General features: G+C 40.6%; 2 protein-coding genes across 6 annotated transcripts; one reads left to right on the plus strand and one right to left on the minus strand.

Moving 5' to 3' along the window:
* Positions 1 to 1313: 1313 nt before the first annotated feature.
* Positions 1314 to 7004, plus strand: prmt8b (protein arginine methyltransferase 8b). The gene is made up of 10 exons (XM_061268844.1): positions 1314 to 1436; positions 1913 to 2134; positions 2525 to 2680; positions 2755 to 2818; positions 4340 to 4482; positions 4554 to 4641; positions 4704 to 4819; positions 5220 to 5370; positions 6168 to 6289; positions 6864 to 7004. The coding sequence occupies exons 1-10, from the start codon at positions 1368 to 1370 to the stop codon at positions 6945 to 6947; spliced, it is 1215 nt and encodes a 404-aa protein (XP_061124828.1). The 5' UTR covers positions 1314 to 1367; the 3' UTR covers positions 6948 to 7004.
* Positions 6912 to 22270, minus strand: cracr2ab (calcium release activated channel regulator 2Ab). Of its 5 annotated transcripts, none has more exons than XM_061268841.1 (19): positions 22175 to 22270; positions 21592 to 21832; positions 21406 to 21511; positions 20554 to 20743; positions 20316 to 20462; positions 19940 to 20030; positions 19787 to 19882; positions 19522 to 19709; positions 10405 to 10476; positions 10250 to 10298; positions 10090 to 10172; positions 9459 to 9972; positions 9250 to 9385; positions 8687 to 8768; positions 8403 to 8517; positions 8226 to 8327; positions 8048 to 8124; positions 7461 to 7558; positions 6912 to 7047 (listed from the first exon to the last, which is right to left on the minus strand). In XM_061268841.1, the coding sequence occupies exons 2-18, from the start codon at positions 21730 to 21732 to the stop codon at positions 7471 to 7473; spliced, it is 2277 nt and encodes a 758-aa protein (XP_061124825.1). In that variant the 5' UTR covers positions 21733 to 21832; positions 22175 to 22270; the 3' UTR covers positions 6912 to 7047; positions 7461 to 7470. The 5 variants fall into 5 exon arrangements, with proteins under 5 accessions (XP_061124825.1, XP_061124824.1, XP_061124826.1 ...); XM_061268840.1 differs by having other exon boundaries at positions 7455 to 7558; XM_061268842.1 differs by lacking the exon at positions 6912 to 7047 and having other exon boundaries at positions 7371 to 7558; positions 9459 to 9879.
* Between the last annotated feature and the right edge of the window lie 6 nt (positions 22271 to 22276).

A 22276-nucleotide genomic window follows, 5' to 3' on the forward strand; every position in this document is an offset into this window, starting at 1 on the left:
CACACTGCTATCTGCTCATATTTGCATACTTAGTAAGGGGAAAAGAGATGCCAGCGCATTTGTTTGCTCATTCTGCTGTCATCCCTTCAGGCCTACTGGTATGAAAAATTAGACGTACAGAGAAAATCTCATTAACATTCACAATACGGTAGCCAAGTTTTGACGTCTGCTTGTTTGGAAGACAGCCTGTGAGACATCTGGGTGGGCGAAAATGGGGATAAATAAAAGTAATTAATGATTAGCAAAGTAGAAGAAAAATATGAAAAATCGCTCGGGGAGATTAATTGTGAAAGATGTCAGTTCCCTTTTTGAGACGTGAGGACCACTTGCTTCATTTCAGTTATTATGACTGATGTAAACATTAATAGTCATGCAGATACTATTATGTAAGCAATGATATGTGTGTTTATTCATAATATGCATTCAAATGTAGTACATTAAGTAGTATACATAATATGGATTAAATATATTTCTTACCATCTAAAATCTCTGACTGCACTCAGGTTATATTTCTTTTTGTTGCATTGTAATCATTTAATTAGTTATTAGCTATTATTGTAATTAATTATTACTTTATTTTTATGCATGGTATTAATGAATTTTTATTTATTTATTTATTTTAGTCTAAATGTAAATTATATTTCTTGAAAAAAGACAAACTATTAAAAGAGAATTAGGACATTTAGTGGGATTTAGGATATTTTAATTTAATTAACTAAATTTTGAAAATCATTTTTATTTAAATACATTGACTTGTAATTTAAATATTAAAATAATTAGATTAATTTGCTCCAGCACTCCCGCGACCCCCGTGGGGATCAGAAAATGGATGGATGTTGTAATTTTGGACATCTGAATTTGTGTTTTTTAATGTAATATGGATTTAAATAGAAAAAAAAGAAGTAATAAATTTCAGTGCGATTTTATCATTTTATTTGACTTTTTAAAACATTTAATTTATCTAAATTTGTGTTGCAGGTGTACCTAAAGATGGCTGTTGAAATTGCATTTTTCCCGCAAATTTGAACGCCCCTCAGTTACAGAGCGAGCGGTAGAGAGTCAACGCCAGGGAGTGAGAAAGTGAGTCGATGCATCTGCAAACTTCGTGGGAGCCTCCACTCCACCGTCACGCACGCGATTGCACGCGTGTACTTAAAAATACACGCGTGCAAACGACCTCAACCTCGCCACGTCCTGCAGGCGTGCACGTGCACTGAGTGACAACATGGATTAAAATGCAACTTTATTATTATTTTTTTTAATTTTGTAGAATCTTATTATTGGGAAGTGCGTGACATTTCCACGCCAACCCAAGCGAGTGACCGCTCGGAATAATCAAATCTCGTGCGCAAGTCTCGCCGGCTCTCATGGGACTCGGTCACTCGTCGCGTTGTTTGCTGTTACGGCGGAAGATGGCGGAGGCGGACGGCTGCGAGGTAAGCAGATGGTTGAAGTGGTGGTTGGAGGGTCCTGCACGAGATCCACGCGCGTCCACGATACCATAATTCTGTAGTAGTCACTTGTGTATAAATGAGAGTCACTGCAACGCTTTCAATGTTAATAAAAGACGTCGCGTCCTCGTGGGAGAAAGCCGCGACTTCGCTGTCCTTGGTGCTGAAAACACACCGTTCGTTTTAATAGGCAACAAATTAATGCGATGATGATTGGAACATTTAAACTCTCTCTACTCACCTACTATTGGGGATGTTGGGTTCGAGAGAAGAGGGGTTCCTAATATTTTGCTCCTCCCATGTATTTGAGTGGGAGTGGACTAGATATTAGGAACACATCCAAGCTAAAGTGCCTACAAACTTTATTATATTTATATTATTGATATGCATATTATTTTTGTAATTATTTTTTTAAATATGTACACATATTTGCATTCAATAATTTGATAATCTATCTCCAGCGGCACCAGGCCGTCACCTCCCACTTCTCCCAGTCGGCCCAGCGGCCCTGCACAGCCAAACCAGTGCCTGCCGCCCACCACCAGCACCAACACGTGCCCCGCGTGGCCTCCCAACAGGGCGGCTGTCCCACTCGAGGCAGGGGGACCAAATTCATCAGCCCTGAGGAGATGACGTCACGAGATTACTACTTTGACTCCTACGCCCACTTTGGCATCCATGAGGTAAAGAAACACAATTAAAATGACAGTTAGGAGTAGTTAAAAATAACTCTTGGTGATATACCAGCCAAGGCTCTCTGTCAATGACGATACTATAATAATTTTGGCAAAAGAGGCATCGTTTCCATCAGCAAGAAGCTCTTTTGAACCTCTTAAGAAGCTATTCATGGGATGACTTTGCATGTCAAGAGTCGAGAGATTCGAGGACACCTTACACACGGGAGATTCCAAATTTAGTCGATAAGTGGGTCTTTGCTCTCATACAAAAGAGTGCAGGAGAAAATGGGAAGTCAGATATCAAGTGGCTCCCGTGGGGTGATACTATTCCGAGACGCCGTCACTGACACTTTTGGCCCCGCTCGTGTTCCTTAAGACGTTTTCGCTTCCTGTCAGGAGATGCTGAAGGACGAAGTGCGTACGCTCACCTACCGCAACGCCATGTATCACAACAAGCATGTGTTCAAGGACAAGGTGGTGCTGGACGTCGGGAGCGGCACAGGAATCCTGTCCATGTTTGCCGCCAACGCTGGCGCCAAACACGTCTACGGGGTGAGGTGGCAAAGATGTTGAGTGAAGCACACTTACTTGGCACCATATAAGAATTGTGTTTTTATCGCCCGCAGATCGAATGTTCCGGGATATCGGAATATTCGGAGAAGATCATCAAGTCCAATCACCTGCACAATGGTAAGCACTAGGGGTGTAACGATACATCGATACACATCGATTAATCGATATAATGCTCTACGATTTATTGGCATCGATGCTAAAGGTAAACATCGATTTATATCGCCGTGTTGGACCTCGGACATTAGACGCGACTTTATTTTGAAATCCAGTTCATTGTTGCTTGCTTCCTCTCTCCGGGAGCAGTGCGCCCGGCGTTGTTGTGTTGTGAGCAGAGCACGCGCGTGAAAGGGGAGGCGACAACTAGTACGCGGCTCCTGGGCTGGTGCTATGGCTAGTGTCCAAAGAGACGAGGAAATTTGCTCCCCTTTAGGCTTCAAGTCATTCGTTTGGAAGCACTATGGATTCCAAAGAAAAGATGGCTCAACGGACAAGACACGTGCAGTTTGTAAATCCTGCCATGCGGTGATCAAATATTCAGGGATCACAAATCTCGCCGCACTTCTAAAGAAAAAACACGACATCAAAGTTCAGTGTTAAAATAAGCACTTTGTATACTACAATACTCTTGTAATTTCCTAAATAAAGAGTTTGCAGTACCTTGTTGATTTTGCGTATGAATTGTTATAAATCAGGATATTGTTCTATATTTTTTATTAAAAAAAAAAAAAAACGATCGTAGAGCACTATATCGCGATATATCGTGAATGAATCGCAGCAGGCTTTAAGATATCGGCAAATATCGTATCGTAGTTCTTTATATCGATATTATATCGTATCGTGAAAAAACCCGCGATTTACACCCCTAGTAAGCACTGAAAGCAGTTACATCGTCTGTTCACATCTGGGATGAATTCATACGAAGATGAGAAAATTAAGTTAACCTTAAAAGAATAGGTTCCATGAATTCAATTTAAATACAAGACCAATTGACGTTCTTAAAAAAAGAAATTGGATTCAATTATATAAAATTAAGTTACTTTATTTTAAGGAAATAAGCTACGTACAAATTAAATATATTTAAATGTAATAAATAAATGTAATAAAAATAAAGTTGAAAATTATAATTTAAAATGCAAATAAATTAAAACTTGAAATTTGATTTTTTTTTTTTTTTCATAAAATTGCTCTAGTACGCTCAAGTTAAACTAAAGGCCTGGGGGCTAGTTACGGCCCGCCACATATTTTTTGTGGCCTGTGAAAGCAATTTTTTTATCAACAATGTCTTTACAATACTAAAATTTCAAATTGTCTTTACTTTAAAGCAATGCTGGTCTTTTTTTTTTTTTTTTTACTATTCATCTTTTTAAACTATAGTTTTTACCAGCCTCTACTTTCAAAACTAGTTATTTTCATCAATTCACAGGTCACATATTTTTTGTGGCCTGTGAAAGCAATTTTTTTATCAACAATGTCTTTACAATACTAAAATTTCAAATTGTCTTTACTTTAAAGCAATGCTGGTCTTTTTTTTTTTTTTTTACTATTCATCTTTTTAAACTATAGTTTTTACCAGCCTCTACTTTCAAAACTAGTTATTTTCATCAATTTGTTTTGTCACGTGTGTGTTTCCGCTTGCAGTCATCACCATCTTCCAGGGCAAGGTAGAGGAGGTGGAGCTTCCGGTGGACAAAGTGGACATAATCATCTCCGAGTGGATGGGCTACTGCCTCTTCTACGAGTCCATGCTCAATACCGTCATCTTCGCCAGGGACAAGTGGCTGGTACGGTACGCTGAGGGCTTGGCGGTGACCTCTGAACTTTGGAGTGCGCTGAAGCCTTTTCCTGCTCGTAGAAACCAGGAGGCCTGATGTTCCCGGACCGGGCATCCCTCTACGTGGTGGCCATCGAAGACAGGCAGTACAAAGACTTCAAGATCCATTGTGAGTCCTTTTGTGTCACTTTTCAACACACAATAGTAACTTACTATTATGCATTTGTGTAGGGTGGGAAAACGTATACGGCTTCGACATGAGCTGCATTCGCAACGTGGCCATCAAGGAGCCTCTGGTGGACGTGGTGGACCCCAAGCAGGTGGTCACCAGCCCCTGTCTACTAAAGGTCAGCGAGACAATTAGCCTAGTCCACGGTTTCAAGAGTTACGTGTAGGTGTAACTAATAAACTGCCCCGCGAGAGTACATACTTGTAGGGATGGGCCGAGTAGCCTCCGCATGACGTGATTCGCGCGGCACATCAGCGTTAGCTACCGCACGGCAACCCGCCTACACGCACAGCATGTGTGGTGTGAGCGGTCGCTCGTTAGCGGTGATTCAACCTGTTGGCTCACACACAGACACACAGTGAATAATAATCATGTAAGATAAACATATAGGTGTGTGAGAGAGCGTGTGTGTGGGAGTGTGAACTTCACATCCTGCGAAGAAATGAGAGAAAAGCTTATTTTTGTTGCTCTTTTTTTGTGCCACCTACACACACATACAATGACACACACGCTTACAGGAAGTGGACCTCTACACGGTGAAGCCGGACGACCTGACCTTCACGTCGGCGTTCTGCCTCCAGGTGCAGCGGAATGACTACGTGCATGCACTGGTCACCTACTTCAGCATTGAGTTTAGCAAGTGTCACAAGAAGACGGGATTCTCCACCGGTGAGGCCCGCCGGACACTTTATTAGGTACACTTGCACCATCCAGTCATGACAAAATGCTGGAAGATAAATTAATGGTCAGATGTACATTTTAACTTATTTTTAGACATGTTACAGTGTAAACGAGGAACTGGGAGATGTTTGTTTGCGCATTTTCGACAGAGTCAATTTGGAGATATGTCCGAATTTTGGCTCACGGGATGGAAATTTAATTTTTTTTTTATTTGCATCCGAATTAAAAATAATCGACAGACTAATCGATTAAAATAATCGTTAATCGCAGCCTTAATCTATGTATCTACATCGATGTCTATCTATTCAATTACATATCTATTGTTTTAGCATAGCATGATCAGTCTTGTTTGTGGAATGTGTTTTTTCCAAACATGACATGCTCTGTGCTCATAATTGTAATTAATAAACATATTCTGGCCAGTGCAGCAGAAAAAAAAATCTAAGATAACACCAGCTTGGCAAAATGTTTCACCACAAACCAGTCCATCTCATTTGCAGGTGTACCTAATGTTCCATTCTGTATATATTTACATAGCTAATATTGTGGACTCGCAACATCGTTTTTTTTTTGGGGGGGGGGGCAACATTGCGTGTGGGAAGCTCACGGTGTTATGTAATGTTCGCTTGCATAATACTGAGTAGAAGAGGTTCTATGTTTGGTTTGTGCCGGCGGTGGGCCCCAAGGCTGAGAATTATCACGGCATCTGGAGCGGTGCCGTTTTGACTGGCTGTCGGGAGCTATTCCCTTCACCTCTGTCAATTTCTCGTTTCTCTCTTCTGCAGCGCCGGACGCGGCGAGCACGCACTGGAAGCAGACAGTCTTCTACTTGGAGGACTACCTGACGGTAAAGAAAGGCGAGGAGATATTCGGCAGCATCGCCGTCAGGCCCAACGAGAAGAACGTGGTAAGGAAGACAAATCCTACAAGCCTCCTATTCAAACCGTACTTAACGTTCTTTTGTGTATTTCTTTATTTACATATTAATACTACTTATTTTTTAATTTAATCTTAATTTCGAAAATTGTTGAATGGGTCAATTTGACCCGTAACAGCATCAAATATGTTGATGCAGAAGTGAGCGGCTGAAACAGGCAGCAAAGGTGACTAATCACGCACCGGGTCAGACTGACATTGACAGCTCCATGAAAAAAAACTGTTGTGTTCTTTCTTTTTATTACATTTGTATATATTTAAATTTCCATGGTATGGTAACATATTAATCCCTGGGTCAACTTGACCCGTAATCTAAAAGTGGCAGGAACAAAAACTACCATTTTAATCAAAACAGTACATGTATAGTTGATTACACTTAAGTCACTCTACACTTTTTTGTAAAACTTTAAAATGGGTCATTTTGACCCCTAAAGTAACTCAAGGGCCCAAAATGGGATTTTTTAAGACACAACTGCAACAAGATGATTTTTGGGGGGGGGGGGGGGAAGCCATCTCCTGATTGCTTCCCTGTTCTTTGACTGCAGCGGGACCTAGAGTTCACCCTGGAGCTGGACTTTAAAGGCCAGCTGTGTGACGCTGCCATCTCCCACGACTACAAGATGCGTTAAGCGCTCAAAAACAACCATCCCTGCCCTGAGCGCCCTCCCTCGTCCGTATGAGCGAGCGCACCTCACAGGACGCCATCCTGGCCAACCTCAGTGATGTCATCTGTAACAGCAATAACACCAAAAATGACAGACACACTGAAAAATGGAACGACCTCAATGGAGCGCCTGATCCGTTACGGGTCAGATTGACCCGTTTTAACTGTATTGTTTAGCATGTGAAGGCTTTTGCTTAGTTGAGAACGCCCTGAAATGCACCGCTGATAATGTAATGTAGACGAAAGCTCATGAATTAAAAGCTGAGAGGAAGTCAAATTTTCCAGTTGTCATTTTAAACGTAATTGCAAATATTTTGTTTATTCTGAAAAGTAATCACATTACCAATAGTGCATCTAAAGCTAATGCTACAAGCATGATTTCCCCAAACTAATTTATAGTAATATTGTGTAACAGTGACAACACGGATCATATTGTGAGCACCCTTGCCGAATGTTAAATATAAAAGAAGACCTCCACCAAGGCATGTTCATTTGCAGCAGGCCTTCTTCTTCAAAGGATGAGCGCTGAGGATGACGGTGGTGTCTCTCACCCGGTCCTCCTGCTCCATCAACACCCTGAGGGCATATTCAAACAAGAAACTGTGAATATAAAAAGTCTACTGTTGTGGGACCAAGATGAATCAATTCACATAATTAATAAGACCTCGATGGAAAAAAAGGGGAAACAATAAAAATCCACACCTGAAGTATTACAGTTGCATATGTGTGCACACCCTTCTATAACTAGGATTTGGCTGTGTTTAGAATTAACCAATCACATTCACTCATGTTAAGTGGGCCAATGGAATATATTTGGTGTTAATCAGAGGCACTTGTTTCAATTAAAACACAGTTTCACCAATTCTAAGAGAGGTGTGTACACTTATGCAAACACATTTCAGCATGTTTATTCTCGCTCCTCCTCTTGAAAAGATATGGAGTTGTACCGATAATAGGTCTCATTAAGAATGGAACACGTTTTTTGAAGACAGCATGTAGAATTTTACATCAACTGTATTGAGGGCTATACTACATGCTACGCTAACATTTGTGATGTGATCATACCTGGCCAGGTGAGTTAAAGATTCAGTCACGTTCTTGCCCGTGTAGGCGCTGACCTCGTAGAACATCACTTTGCTTTCCTGCTCGGAAACCGCAAACCATGAATATTTTGTTTTTCCGATTCATTGTAGTCACTGAGTTTGTTTGACGCTATTTTACAATCAGGTCAGGTTCTTCATACCTGTGCCAGACGTTCTGCTTCCTTAAACGACACCTCTCTGTCTCCGTCCATGTCCATTTTGTTGCCCAGAACAAGGATTTGAACGCCTTCTCCCGCAGCATCCTGAAAAAAATAAAGTGCTGACATGGCGTAAAATTAAAAGTGAAGGAAAGGGGAGGGGAGTTCCCGATGCCAGACCTTGACGTTGGCGAGCCAGGGTCGCACGGCCTTGAAGCTCTCCTCCAGCGTGACGTCGTACATCACCACCACGCCGTCGGCCTTGCGAAAGAACTGCTTGGTGATGCTGCGGTACCTGCGCCAACAACGCCGTCAACCTCCGTAACCCTCCGCTAATAGGACGCGGGGCCGCTGCCAAGAGCGCCGTCAATTTCTAAAGCCCATCGCAGCTGATTTATCCGCGGTTTGCGCTGAGCTGGCAGATTCAAAGAGGATGCGGCGAGAAATGAATTATGGCCGCTGACCTCTCTTGACCTGCCGTGTCCCAAAGCTGCATCGCTATCTGCATATTGTTCAAGGTGAGCGTCTTCACGCTGAAGTCGATCCCTGATGACAAGTCAAGAGTGATGCATTAGTCAATAAGAAAATAAAATAACATTAATATTATTTTATTTAATAATTATTTATTGAGAAATTGAGGGCAAAAATAATTTTTTTTTTTTTTCATTATTCATTGAGAGACAATGTCACTTTTTATTCCATTCTAATTTTAGACTTTCAAGCTAAAAACAGAACTTTCTCCTATTTCACTTTTTTATTCATTATTCATTGAGAGACAATGTCACTTTTTATTCCATTCTAATTTTACACTTTCAAGCTAAAAACAGAACTTTCTCCTATTTCACTTTTTTATTTAAACGCCAAGTGGTGCGCACACACCACGGTTTTGTGAAGAAAAAAAAAAAAGGAAAAGGACTAGGACAGATGAAAGTGAGAAACTAATCCTACCTGACATAATCTACAAGTTATTTCATGTGACTTGCAAAAAACCTTAGCATCTTAAAAAGAAAAAAAAAAAGGCACTGACCCACAGTCGCCGTTGTGGATGGATGGAAATGTCCCTCACAAAAGGAGCGAAGAAGCGACGTCTTGCCTACGCTGGAGTTGCCCACCAGGACCACCTTGAAAAGTCGACTGGGGCCTAACACGGGCACTTCCGCCACCTCCAATGAAAGAAAGAAAAGAAATCTATGTAGAAATGTGGCAGGTGGGTTAAAATGTCGTGATGTCACCTACATGCTGGGTCTCCTTCCCGACCGGCTGCCCCCGCGGCGACATGGGGGTCTTCTTCTTGGCCTGGAAAAAACGTCCCGCTTTGACCAAGCTGCATTCCAAATCGCTGCGCGCCTCGCCGTCTTCCTCCTCGCTGAGCTGGTGCAGTAGGAGCTGCGGCCCCCCCTGGAGTAGGTGAGGCAGGTGGTCCTCCTCGATGGAGATGACCCGGCGGAGGGGCCACCCGCCCGGGGGGGAGTCCAGCACCTCATCGGCTTTGGCTTCCAGCTTCTTGCTCCTCTCTCTGGAGGTCCTCCTAAAACTCGAGGACCTGGCGATGGCCTTCTTGCCCTTGGCTCTCACGTTGTGAGGTTTGGGAAGGGCGGGGCCGCCGTAGCCGTTAGCCAATCCGGCGCTCTTCTTCACGACGGCGGCGTCGTCCTCACTGCAGGAGGAGGAAGCGACAAACACGATTTGAAGGTGCTCTATAGGCAAGGCCTCCAGAGACTGGTAGGAGCCATCCGGCACCAGAGGAGATCTTTGAAAACAGGAGAAACAGAGGATGTCCTCAAATGTTAATTAAGTTCCAAAAATGCAAAGAAGGCAGATATCCTCTGTTTTTCCTTTTATGACAATTTAAAGATGGACGGGTCACCTTTTGGCAGGCTGGCTGCTGTCGTCAAACATGTCGGCCAGGCCGGCTCGCTGCTTCTGCTTTTTCCTCAGAGATGTTCTTGGCTGTTTGAAAGAAAACAGAGTTCAAAACATTTTTATTCCTTTGATTCTAATAATGATAATTATAATAAAATACACACCACACCAGAGCAGATGTCCCGCTCGTCCTTGAGATGTTTGTTCATCTCCCTGGGAAGAAGCAAAAAAAATAAGGCATTAAGGAAAAAATGAATTCTGAGAGATTAAGGTAAAGTTTATTCTGATAAAAATGATTGCAAGTGTTGTTTTGGTGGACCTGAGGAGGTCAAGCTGCTTCATGAGGCTTTGCTTCTCTCTTTGCAGTCCTTCCGTCACTCTGTACATTTCCCTGGAGGGGAAGAAAAATATTTCAAATTAAAATGGTGTTATGAGTTAGAATAAAAGTACGCATAAAGTACACAAGTCAAAGAATTTATTTTGGTAATTCACAAGCCTCTTAATTTATGCTGATCCACTAAAAAAAAAAAAAAATCCAGATTTCCATTATATCTAAAAATATATATATATTTTTTTTTATTTTATCCAAATGGCCATTATAATAACCAACTAGAATTTTGCAATTTCTGGAGAAATTGCGTGTGAAGGCGAAATGTATGAATAACTTTTTCGGGGAATGCTGCCGAATGATGTTGAAACGTGTTGAATTACTTGAGAAATGTAGAATATTTGGAGAATTTGTGGTGAATTTCAAAATTGAAAGTTTGGAATATTTGGTAAGTGGGAAGTTGTGGAATAGGTAGGCAAAAGATGAACAGTTGAAAGTTGGAATGGGTTGAATCGGTTGAAAAATGTAGAAATTAGAGTAGAAAAACGAAATTTTGGAGAATTTGGTTGAATTTCGAATTTGGAATTTTTGGTAAGTGGGAAGTTGTGGAATAGGTAGGCAAAAGATGTACAGTTGAAAGTTGGAACGGGTTGAATCAGTTAAAAAATGTAGAAGTTAGAGCAAATGTTGAATCCCCATAGAGAATGAATGGGAAAATAAAAAAAAGCAATTGCGCCAAAATCTTTCTAAATTTGGAACAAAACAAAAAAAACGGCCTCAGGAGATTCACTTTTGGGGTAAAAATGTTGAAACGGGTTAAATCAGACAAAAAACGAAAAAGTTAGCGCAAATGTAGCTATTTGGGCCACTCAGTGTTGAAATAAGGTCACTTCCGGTTTGATTCGGGTCACTTCCGGTCTATTTGGGGTCACTTCCGGTTTATTTGGGTCACTTCCGGTTTAATTTGGGTCACTTCCGGTTCGTCTGAGGTCACTTCCGGTTTATTAGGGGTCACTTCCGGTCTAAAAAGGTCACTTCCGGTTCATTTGGGGTCACTTCCGGTTTGATTTAGGGTCACTTCCGGTTTACCAGAGGTCACTTCCGGTCTATTTGGGGTCACTTCCGGTTTATTTGGGTCACTTCCGGTTTAATTTGGGTCACTTCCGGTTCGTCTGAGGTCACTTCCTGTTTATTAGGGGTCATTTCCGGTCTAAAAAGGTCACTTCCGGTACGTTTGGGGTCACTTCCGGTTTGATTTGGGGTCACTTCCGGTTTACCTGAGGTCACTTCCGGTCTATTTGGGGTCACTTTCGGTTTGATTTGGGGCACTTCCGGTTCATTTTGGGTTCATTGGGGGCACTTGAGGGTCAATCCAAGATGGCCGCCACACTGGAATTGGGGGTCAAGGGTTGAATGTGTAAGCGTAGTGGAAGTGGGGGTGAATGGGAGTGAATGTGGGAAGCATAAGGTGAATGCATTTGGAATGGGTTGAATCGGTCGAAAAATGTAGAAATTAGAGTAGAAAAACGAAATTTTAGAGAATTTTGGTTGAATTTCAAATTTGAGAATTTGGAATTTTTGGTAAGTGGGAAGTTGTGGAATAGGTAGGCAAAAGATGAACAGTTGAAAGTTGGAATGGGTTGAATCGGTTGAAAAATGTAGAAATTAGAGTGGAATAACGGAATTAGAGAGAATTTTGGTTGAATTTCAAATTTGAAAATTTGGAATTTTTAGTAAATGGGAAGTTGTGGAATAGGTAGGCAAAAGATGAACAGTTGGAATGGGTTGAATCGGTTGAAAAATGTAGAAGTTAGAGGTGAAAAACGAAATTTTGTGAAATGTCGAATGTGCCATTAAGAATGGATGGGGAAAAATTTGTCGGAATTTTGGGAATTTTGCGGAATCGGAAAATTTTCGGAATGAGAAAAATACAAGCGCTCATGTCGTGAATATTTGGAATACGTGAAAAGTGGAATGGAGTGAATCGGATGAATTATGTGAAAGATGAAACGGGACAAAAAAGTGGCGGGAATAAAATAGAATAATAATAATAACTAGAATTTTGCAATTTCTGGAGAAATTGCGTGTGAAGGCGAAATGTATGAATAACTTTTTCGGGGAATGCTGCCGAACGATGTTGAAACGTGTTGAATTACTTGAGAAATGTAGAATATTTGGAGAATTTGTGGTGAATTTCAAATGTGAAAGTTTGGAATTTTTGGTAAGTGGGAAGTTGTGGAATAGGTAGGCAAAAGATGAACAGTTGAAAGTTGGAATGGGTTGAATCGGTTGAAAAATGTAGAAATTAGAGTAGAAAAACGAAATTTTGGAGAATTTGGTTGAATTTCGAATTTGGAATTTTTGGTAAGTGGGAAGTTGTGGAATAGGTAGGCAAAAGATGTACAGTTGAAAGTTGGAACGAGTTGAATCAGTTAAAAAATGTAGAAGTTAGAGCAAATGTTGAATCCCCATAGAGAATGAATGGGAAAATAAAAAAAAGCAATTGCGCCAAAATCTTTCTAAATTTGGAACAAAAAAAAAAAACGGCCTCAGGAGGTTCACTTTTGGGGTAAAAATGTCGAAACGGGTTAAATCAGACAAAAAACGAAAAAGTTAGCGCAAATGTAGCTATTTGGGCCACTCAGTGTTGAAATAAGGTCACTTCCGGTTTGATTCGGGTCACTTCCGGTCTAGTTTGGGTCACTTCCGGTTTATTTGGGTCACTTCCGGTTTAAAACAGGTCACTTCCGGTTTAGCTGAGGTCACTTCCGGTTTATTTGGGGTCATTTCCGGTCTAAATAGGTCACTTCCGGTTCATTTGGGGTCACTTCCGGTTTGATTTGGGGTCACTTCCGGTTTACCAGAGGTCACTTCCGGTCTATTTGGGGTCACTTCCGGTTTATTTGGGTCACTTCCGGTTTAATTTGGGTCACTTCCGGTTTAATTTGGGTCACTTCCGGTTCGTCTGAGGTCACTTCCGGTTTATTAGGGGTCATTTCCGGTCTAAAATGGTCACTTCCGGTACATTTGGGGTCACTTCCGGTTTGATTTGGGGTCACTTCCGGTTTACCTGAGGTCACCTCCGGTCTATTTGGGGTCACTTTCGGTTTGATTTGGGGCACTTCCGGTTCATTCTGGGTTCATTGGTGGCACTTCAGGGTCATCCAAGATGGCCGCCACACTGGAATTGGGGGTCAAGGGTTGAATTGTGTAAGCATAGTGGAAGTGGGGGTGAATGGGAGTGAATGTGGGAAGCATAGTGGAAGTGGGGGTGAATGGGAGTGAATGTGGTAAGCATAAGGTGAATAAGGGGAATAAATGTGGAACGGGTTGAATCGGTCGAAAAATGTAGAAATTAGAGTAGAAAAACGAAATTTTAGAGAATTTTGGTTGAATTTCAAATTTGAGAATTTGGAATTTTTGGTAAGTGGGAAGTTGTGGAATAGGTAGGCAAAAGATGAACAGTTGAAAGTTGGAACGGGTTGAATCGGTTGAAAAATGTAGAAATTAGAGTGGAATAACGGAATTTGAGAGAATTTTGGTTGAATTTCAAATTTGAAAATTTGGAACTTTTGGTAAGTGGGAAGTTGTGGAATAGGTAGGCAAAAGATGAACAGTTGAAAGTTGGAACGGGTTGAATCGGTTGAAAAATGTAGAAATTAGAGTGGAATAACGGAATTTGAGAGAATTTCGGTTGAATTTCAAATTTGAAAATTTGGAATTTTTGGTAAGTGGGAAGTTGTGGAATAGGTAGGCAAAAGATGAACAGTTGAAAGTTGGAATGGGTTGAATCGGTTGAAAAATGTAGAAGTTAGAGGTGAAAAACGAAATTTTGTGAAATGTCGAATGTGCCATTAAGAATGGATGGGGAAAAATTTGTCGGAATTTTGGGAATTTTGCGGAATCGGAAAATTTTCGGAATGAGAAAAATACAAGCACCCCTTTCCTGAATATTTGGAATACGTGAAAAGTGGAATGGAGTGAATCGGATGAATTATGTGAAAGATGAAACGGGACAAAAAAGTGAGGAGAATAAAATAGAAGAATAATAATAACTAGAATTTTGCAATTTCTGGAGAAATTGCGTGTGAAGGCGAAATGTATGAATAACTTTTTCGGGGAATGCTGCCGAACGATGTTGAAACGTGTTGAATTACTTGAGAAATGTAGAATATTTGGAGAATTTGTGGTGAATTTCAAAATTGGAAGTTTGGAATATTTGGTAAGTGGGAAGTTGTGGAATAGGTAGGCAAAATATGAACAGTTGAAAGTTGAAATGGGTTGAATCTGTTGAAAAATGCAGAAATTAGAGTAGAAAAACGAAATTTTGGAGAATTTGGTTGAATTTCGAATTTGGAATTTTTGGTAAGTGGGAAGTTGTGGAATAGGTAGGCAAAAGATGTACAGTTGAAAGTTGGAACGGGTTGAATCAGTTAAAAAATGTAGAAGTTAGAGCAAATGTTGAATCACCATAGAGAGAATGAATGGGAAAATAAAAAAAAGCAATTGTGCCAAAATCTTTCTAAATTTGGAACAAAACAAAAAAAACGGCCTCAGGAGGTTCACTTTTGGGGTAAAAATGTTGAAACGGGTTAAATCGGACAAAAAACGAAGACGTTAGCGCAAATGTAGCTATTTGGGGAACTTAGTGTTGAAATAAGGTCACTTCCGGCTTGATTCGGGTCATTTCCGGTCTAATTTGGGTCACTTCCGGTTTATTTGGGTCACTTCCGGTTTAAAACAGGTCACTTCCGGTTTGGCTGAGGTCACTTCCGGTTTATTTGGGGTCATTTCCGGTCTAAAAAGGTCACTTCCGGTTCATTTGGGGTCACTTCCGGTTTGATTTGGGGTCACTTCCGGTTTACCAGAGGTCACTTCCGGTCTATTTGGGGTCACTTCCGGTCTATATGGGGTCACTTCCGGTTTATTTGGGTCACTTCCGGTTTAAAACAGGTCACTTCCGGTTTAGCTGAGGTCACTTCCGGTTTATTTGGGGTCATTTCCGGTCTAAAAAGGTAACTTCTGGTTCATTTTGGATCACTTCCGGTTTGATTTGGGGTCACTTCCGGTTTACCAGAGGTCACTTCCGGTCTATTTGGGGTCACTTCCGGTCTATTTCGGGTCACTTCCGGTTTATTTGGGTCACTTCCGGTTTAATTTGGGTCACTTCCGGTTCGTCTGAGGTCACTTCCTGTTTATTAGGGGTCATTTCCGGTCTAAAAAGGTCACTTCCGGTACGTTTGGGGTCACTTCCGGTTTGATTTGGGGTCACTTCCGGTTTACCTGAGGTCACTTCCGGTCTATTTGGGGTCACTTTCGGTTTGATTTGGGGCACTTCCGGTTCATTTTGGGTTCATTGGGGGCACTTGAGGGTCAATCCAAGATGGCCGCCACACTGGAATTGGGGGTCAAGGGTTGAATGTGTAAGCGTAGTGGAAGTGGGGGTGAATGGGAGTGAATGTGGTAAGCATAAGATGAATAAAGGGAATAAATGTGGAATGGGTTGAATCGGTCGAAAAATGTAGAAATTAGAGTGGAAAAACGAAATTTTGGAGAATTTGGTTGAATTTCAAATGTGAAAGTTCGGAATTTTTGGTAAGTGGGAAGTTGTGGAATAGGTAGGCAAAAGATGAACAGTTGAAAGTTGGAATGGGTTGAATCGGTTGAAAAATGTAGAAATTAGAGTGGAAAAACTGAATTTTGGAGAATTTTGGTTGAATTTCAAATTTGAAAATTTGGAATTTTTGGTAAGTGGGAAGTTGTGGAATAGGTAGGCAAAAGATGAACAGTTGAAAGTTGGAATGGGTTGAATCGGTTGAAAAATGTAGAAATTAGATTAGAAAAACGGAATTTGAGAGAATTTTGGTTGAATTTCAAATTTGAAAATTTGGAATTTTTGGTAAGTGGGAAGTTGTGGAATAGGTAGGCAAAAGATGAACAGTTGAAAGTTGGAATGGGTTGAATCGGTTGAAAAATGTAGAAATTAGATTAGAAAAACGGAATTTGAGAGAATTTTGGTTGAATTTCAAATTTGAAAATTTGGAATTTTTGGTAAGTGGGAAGTTGTGGAATAGGTAGGCAAAAGATGAACAGTTGAAAGTTGGAATGGGTTGAATCGGTTGAAAAATGTAGAAGTTAGAGGTGAAAAACGAAATTTTGTGAAATGTCGAATGTGCCATTAAGAATGGATGGGGAAAAATTTGTCGGAATTTTGGGAATTTTGCGGAATCGGAAAATTTTCGGAACGAGAAAAATGGAAGCGCTCATCGCGTGAATATTTGGAATACGTGGAAAGTGGAATGGAGTGAATCGGATGAATTATGTGGAAGATGAAAGTGGACAAAAAAGTGTGGAGAATAAAAGAGAATAATAATAATAATAATAATAATAGAGAATGGTGTAGAATAACATATGTGTGAAGGCCTTCGCCTTCACACAATAACTAGAATTTTGCAATTTCTGGAGAAATTGCGTGTGAAGGCGAAATGTATGAATAACTTTTTCGGGGAATGCTGCCGAACGATGTTGAAACGTGTTGAATTACTTGAGAAATGTAGAATATTTGGAGAATTTGTGGTGAATTTCAAAATAAAAGATGTGAAGTTTTTGGTAAGTTGTGGAATAGGTAGAAAAATGATGAACAGTTGAAAGTTGGAATGGGTTGAATCGGTTGAAAAATGTAGAAATGAGAAGGGAAAAAGGAATTGGGTGTGAATTTCAAAATAAAAGATGTGAAGGTTTTGGGAAGTTGTGGAATAGGTCGAAAAATGATGAACAGTTGAAAGTTGGAATGGGTTGAATCGGTTGAAAAATGTAGAAATGAGAAGGGAAAAGGGAATTGGGTGTGAATTTCAAAATAAAAGATGTGAAGTTTTTGGTAAGTGGGAAGTTGTGGAATAGGTAGAAAAATGATGAACAGTTGAAAGTTGGAATGGGTTGAATCGGTTGAAAAATGTAGAAATGAGAAGGGAAAAGGGAATTGGGTGTGAATTTCAAAATAAAAGATGTGAAGTTTTTGGTAAGTGGGAAGTTGTGGAATAGGTAGAAAAATGATGAACAGTTGAAAGTTGGAATGGGTTGAATCGGTTGAAAAATGTAGAAATGAGAAGGGAAAAGGGAATTGGGTGTGAATTTCAAAATAAAAGATGTGAAGTTTTTGGTAAGTGGGAAGTTGTGGAATAGGTAGAAAAATGATGAACAGTTGAAAGTTGGAATGGGTTGAATCGGTTGAAAAATGTAGAAATGAGAAGGGAAAAGGGAATTGAGTGTGAATTTCAAAATAAAAGATGTGAAGTTTTTGGTAAGTGGGAAGTTGTGGAATAGGTAGAAAAATGATGAACAGTTGAAAGTTGGAATGGGTTGAATCGGTTGAAAAATGTAGAAATGAGAAGGGAAAAGGGAAGTGGGTGTGAATTTCAAAATAAAAGATGTGAAGTTTTTGGTAAGTGGGAAGTTGTGGAATAGGTAGAAAAATGATGAACAGTTGAAAGTTGGAATGGGTTGAATCGGTTGAAAAATGTAGAAGTGAGAAGGGAAAAAGGAATTGGGTGTGAATTTCAAAATAAAAGATGTGAAGTATTTGGGAAGTTGTGGAATAGGTAGAAAAATGATGAACAGTTGAAAGTTGGAATGGGTTGAATCGGTTGAAAAATGTAGAAATTAGAGTACAAAAACGGAATTTGAGAGAATTTTGTTTGAATTTCAAAATAAAAGATGTGAAGTTTTTGGTAAGTGGGAAGTTGTGGAATAGGTAGAAAAATGATGAACAGTTGAAAGTTGGAATGGGTTGAATCGGTTGAAAAATGTAGAAATGAGAAGGGAAAAGGAAATTGGGTGTGAATTTCAAAATAAAAGATGTGAAGTTTTTGGTAAGTGGGAAGTTGTGGAATAGGTAGAAAAATGATGAACAGTTGAAAGTTGGAATGGGTTGAATCGGTTGAAAAATGTAGAAATGAGAAGGGAAAAGGAATTGGGTGTGAATTTCAAAATAAAAGATGTGAAGCTTTTGGTAAGTGGGAAGTTGTGGAATCGGTAGAAAAATAATGAACAGTTGAAAGTTGGAATGGGTTGAATCGGTTGAAAAATGTAGAAATGAGAAGGGAAAAGGAAATTGGGTGTGAATTTCAAAATAAAAGATGTGAAGTTTTTGGTAAGTGGGAAGTTGTGGAATAGGTAGAAAAATGATGAACAGTTGAAAGTTGGAATGGGTTGAATCGGTTGAAAAATGTAGAAATGAGAAGGGAAAAGGAATTGGGTGTGAATTTCAAAATAAAAGATGTGAAGCTTTTGGTAAGTGGGAAGTTGTGGAATCAGTAGAAAAATAATGAACAGTTGAAAGTTGGAATGGGTTGAATCGGTTGAAAAATGTAGAAATTAGAGTAGAAAAACGAAATTTTAGAGAATTTTGGTTGAATTTCAAAATAAAAGATGTGAAGTTTTTGGTAAGTGGGACGTTGTCGAATAGGTAGGCAAAAGATGAACAGTTGAAAGTTGGAACGAGTTGAATCGGTTGAAAAATGTAGAAGTTAGAGGTGAAAAACGAAATTTTGTGAAAATTTGTCGGAATTTTTAACGTGAAAACGTGAAATTTTCGAATTTGGGAATTTTGGGAATGTCGAGAATCCTTCCGAATGTGATTAGAATGTGCTGAATGATGTGAATTTCAAATTGGAACGACGTAAATGTGAAATGTCGAATGTGCCATTAAGAATGAATGGGGAAAAATTTGTCGGAATTTTGGGAATTTTGCGGAATCGGAAAATTTTCGGAACGAGAAAAATACAAGCGCTCGTCGCGTGAATATTTGGAATACGTGAAAAGTGGAATGGAGTGAATCGGATGAATTATGTGGAAGATGAAACGTGTCAAAAAAGTGTGGAGAATAAAAGAGAATAATAATAATAATAGAGAATGGTGTAGAATAACATATGTGTGAAGGCCTTCGCCTTCACACAATAATAATAATAAAGTAAATGGAGTAGAATAACATATGTGTGAAGGCCTTCGCCTTCACACAATTATATTTAAAAATAAAAAATACATATATATATATTTTTTTTAATTTAGATTTTTTGTGTGGAAAATGGCGCATGCAGTGTGAGGACCCACATCTCCTTCTCCTGGTGCAGGCGTGCGGCTTGCTCCTGCAGCATGGCCAGCTGGTCTTGGGCCACCAGCAGCTCCTGGCTGGTGCTCTCCAGCGCCCGCGCCAACTCATCATTGGTCATCTTCAGCTTGACGTTCTCCACGTGGCTCTCCTGCTTCTCACTGCTCAGCTCACGGCACTCCAACTCCAACTAAAGGAAAAGAACATTTCACAAAAATAAACTAATTTAAAAAAAAAAAAACATGTGAAAGATATTGAGCTCATTACTCTCTTCTGCTTTTGGAAAATGAGTTCCAGCTCCCTCTCCTTGGAGAACAGCTGATCTTCCAGGTCCTGGCTTCTCGACTGGAGGCGCTCCGAGTCCTGCAGGGGTCAAAATTGAGCGCGTATGTGCATGTTTGTTTATAAACCCAAATGTACCTTCAGCAGCAGCCTGTCCTTCTCCGTCTTGATCTGGGCTTCCATCTCCTCGTACAGGTGGCGGATCTCGTTGTCGTGCGTCGCCGCCTTCCTGAACATTCCAGAACAGCCTCAAGCGCCCCTCCGGCAATTACAAGCTAAAAGCTAATTAGCCGTACCATGAGGCGTCACGAGAACATGAGCCTAATTATGTTAGTCCACGACAAGCATACGTTTGTGTTTCACACATCATGGACTAAATCGTCTCTCGGGGTGCGGTGTGTTTTCTCGCGGGCTAAAAAACCGAGATTAGCGGTCATTTGACACGGATAAAGTCTGATTAAGAGATTGTTCCAAATACAGTTTGCATGATAACATTCTTCCTTATTTCTTTGACCTCTGGAGGGCGCTCTCCATGTCCTTCTTGTCCTGGTGGGCCTCTTTGATTTGATGGGTGACCCTAGCCAGGAACTCCTCAAAGTTGGACAGGAGGTGAGGTTCGTCCCGTCTGAGCTGCGCCCACAAACTGCGCACCTCGTCCGGGCTGTAGGGGGGGGGGGGGGGGGGGGGGGGAAATAAAAAGTAAGTCGAGATATTTTTGATCGGAGAATAAGCTCATCGGTGTTTCCACGCACTCCTCAAAAACATTACTGGCTCCAAGGCTGTCCAGCAACAGACAGAAGTGACCCTCTTCCTCGTCCTCGCCTCCGGACAGTTTGGCTTCCCATTGGCTCTGGAAGAAGGCCTCTTTGGCACGGGAGCCCGGAACCTGAGTCTGGGCCGGCTCGTCGGTCACCGAGATTCTCCGACCGTGGAGGAACTGACCTGTAGTAAACCCAGTGGGAGTTTATTCCAAATGAAAATAAAAAAAAAAGTTGGGAAACGCTCCAAAAGCATGAGAAAGTGTTTCACAACTGTTAAACTGGAGAAAATAAACAACTCCATACTAATTTTTTTTTTTTTATGTATTGCACATAAATGTTAAACCCACCGATAGAGCTATTTTTAAACTCTTACTGCACCAAAAAAGTTAAACAAATCCAAATGTTATTTAGGCAAGGATTCTTCGAGCCCGTGTATCGCAATTTGAGAATTACTAAGAAAGCTTACATTTAAAATGTAAAAAGAAAAAACAGATTAGCACAAATTATGTCATCTAAACTGGAAAGTGTCTGAACTTGTTAAATTGAATGTTTAGAATCTGGATCACAGCAGGATTTGAACGAGTGTTTCTTATTATTTTTATGTTTGAAATTAGAATACGTGGTCTTTTTACGTACATAGTTTTTGGAGCTGAATGGAGTTCAAATATTATAGTTTACTTTAGTTTGAAGATATAAAAGTTTTTTTTTTTTTTTTTACATTTTCATCCACAAAAAGATATAAATTATATTGCAATTAAATACATTGATTACCTTAAAATAATAAAAACAAATTTAAAATAATAAAAATAGATTAATTTATTGAATGAACATAGCAGAACGTACTGAATCCCGAAGAAAAGGCCTCAAGCGTGAGATAACCAGTGTGCTTCGTATCCAGAGAGTCAAAGACGTCCTCCAATTCCTCGGCCGACAGCGGCAGCGGGAGCCTCTGACATCATGACATCACACAACCTCAGATGCTTTCGAACACATCCGACTCCCCCCCCTACCCACCAGGCCGACTCTCACCCTCATGTCGGTGCGTGTGATGAAGCCCCGGCCCTCCACGTCGCATGTCTGGAAGAACTCCTTGGTCTTATCCAGCATGGCAATGCGACCCCAGCCTGATTTGCGAGCGCCAGGTCTCCTGCTCTCCTCCTCGTGCTCCATCTTCACTCTTCAGCACCAAAAAGCTTGGAGCGGGCATGTAGGTCACGGTGGGATCAAGACATCGGGGGTGGCGTTAAGTTCGCTGGGCCCTTTAGGTTGTCTTGACGACGAAGAAAAAGTTTACTTCGCATGTGTGCTGTCCCAGCTCTGTCCCAATACTTTAGCCCATGCTGTAGATTTTAAAGGTCAAAACAATAATTTTCAAAACTAAGTTTTGTGTATAGACTATAAATGTTTTCTTTTTTTTTAATAAACCCAGAGTGGTGTGATCACACGCAGTGTAGAGGCTTATCTTAAGACCCATAATGCCAGAAAAACTTTTAATCATCTGCTTTCGCAGCACACATTTAAATCTTACACTCACCAACCTCCTTTGTCATGACAGACGATAACAAAACTATCGCTCCCAAATCCGAATGAACCATATAAATAACTTTCTTACCGTGAATAAGGCAGCAAAACAACAGCAACAAAAGCGCAGTAAGAAGTCTTGCTGCTGAAAGTTACTCAGTCATTCCGCGACCATGTGATGTCATGAGGGAGC

Source organism: Syngnathus typhle, linkage group LG21, assembly GCF_033458585.1.
Source record: "Syngnathus typhle isolate RoL2023-S1 ecotype Sweden linkage group LG21, RoL_Styp_1.0, whole genome shotgun sequence".
NCBI classification, from domain to species: Eukaryota; Metazoa; Chordata; class Actinopteri; order Syngnathiformes; family Syngnathidae; genus Syngnathus; species Syngnathus typhle.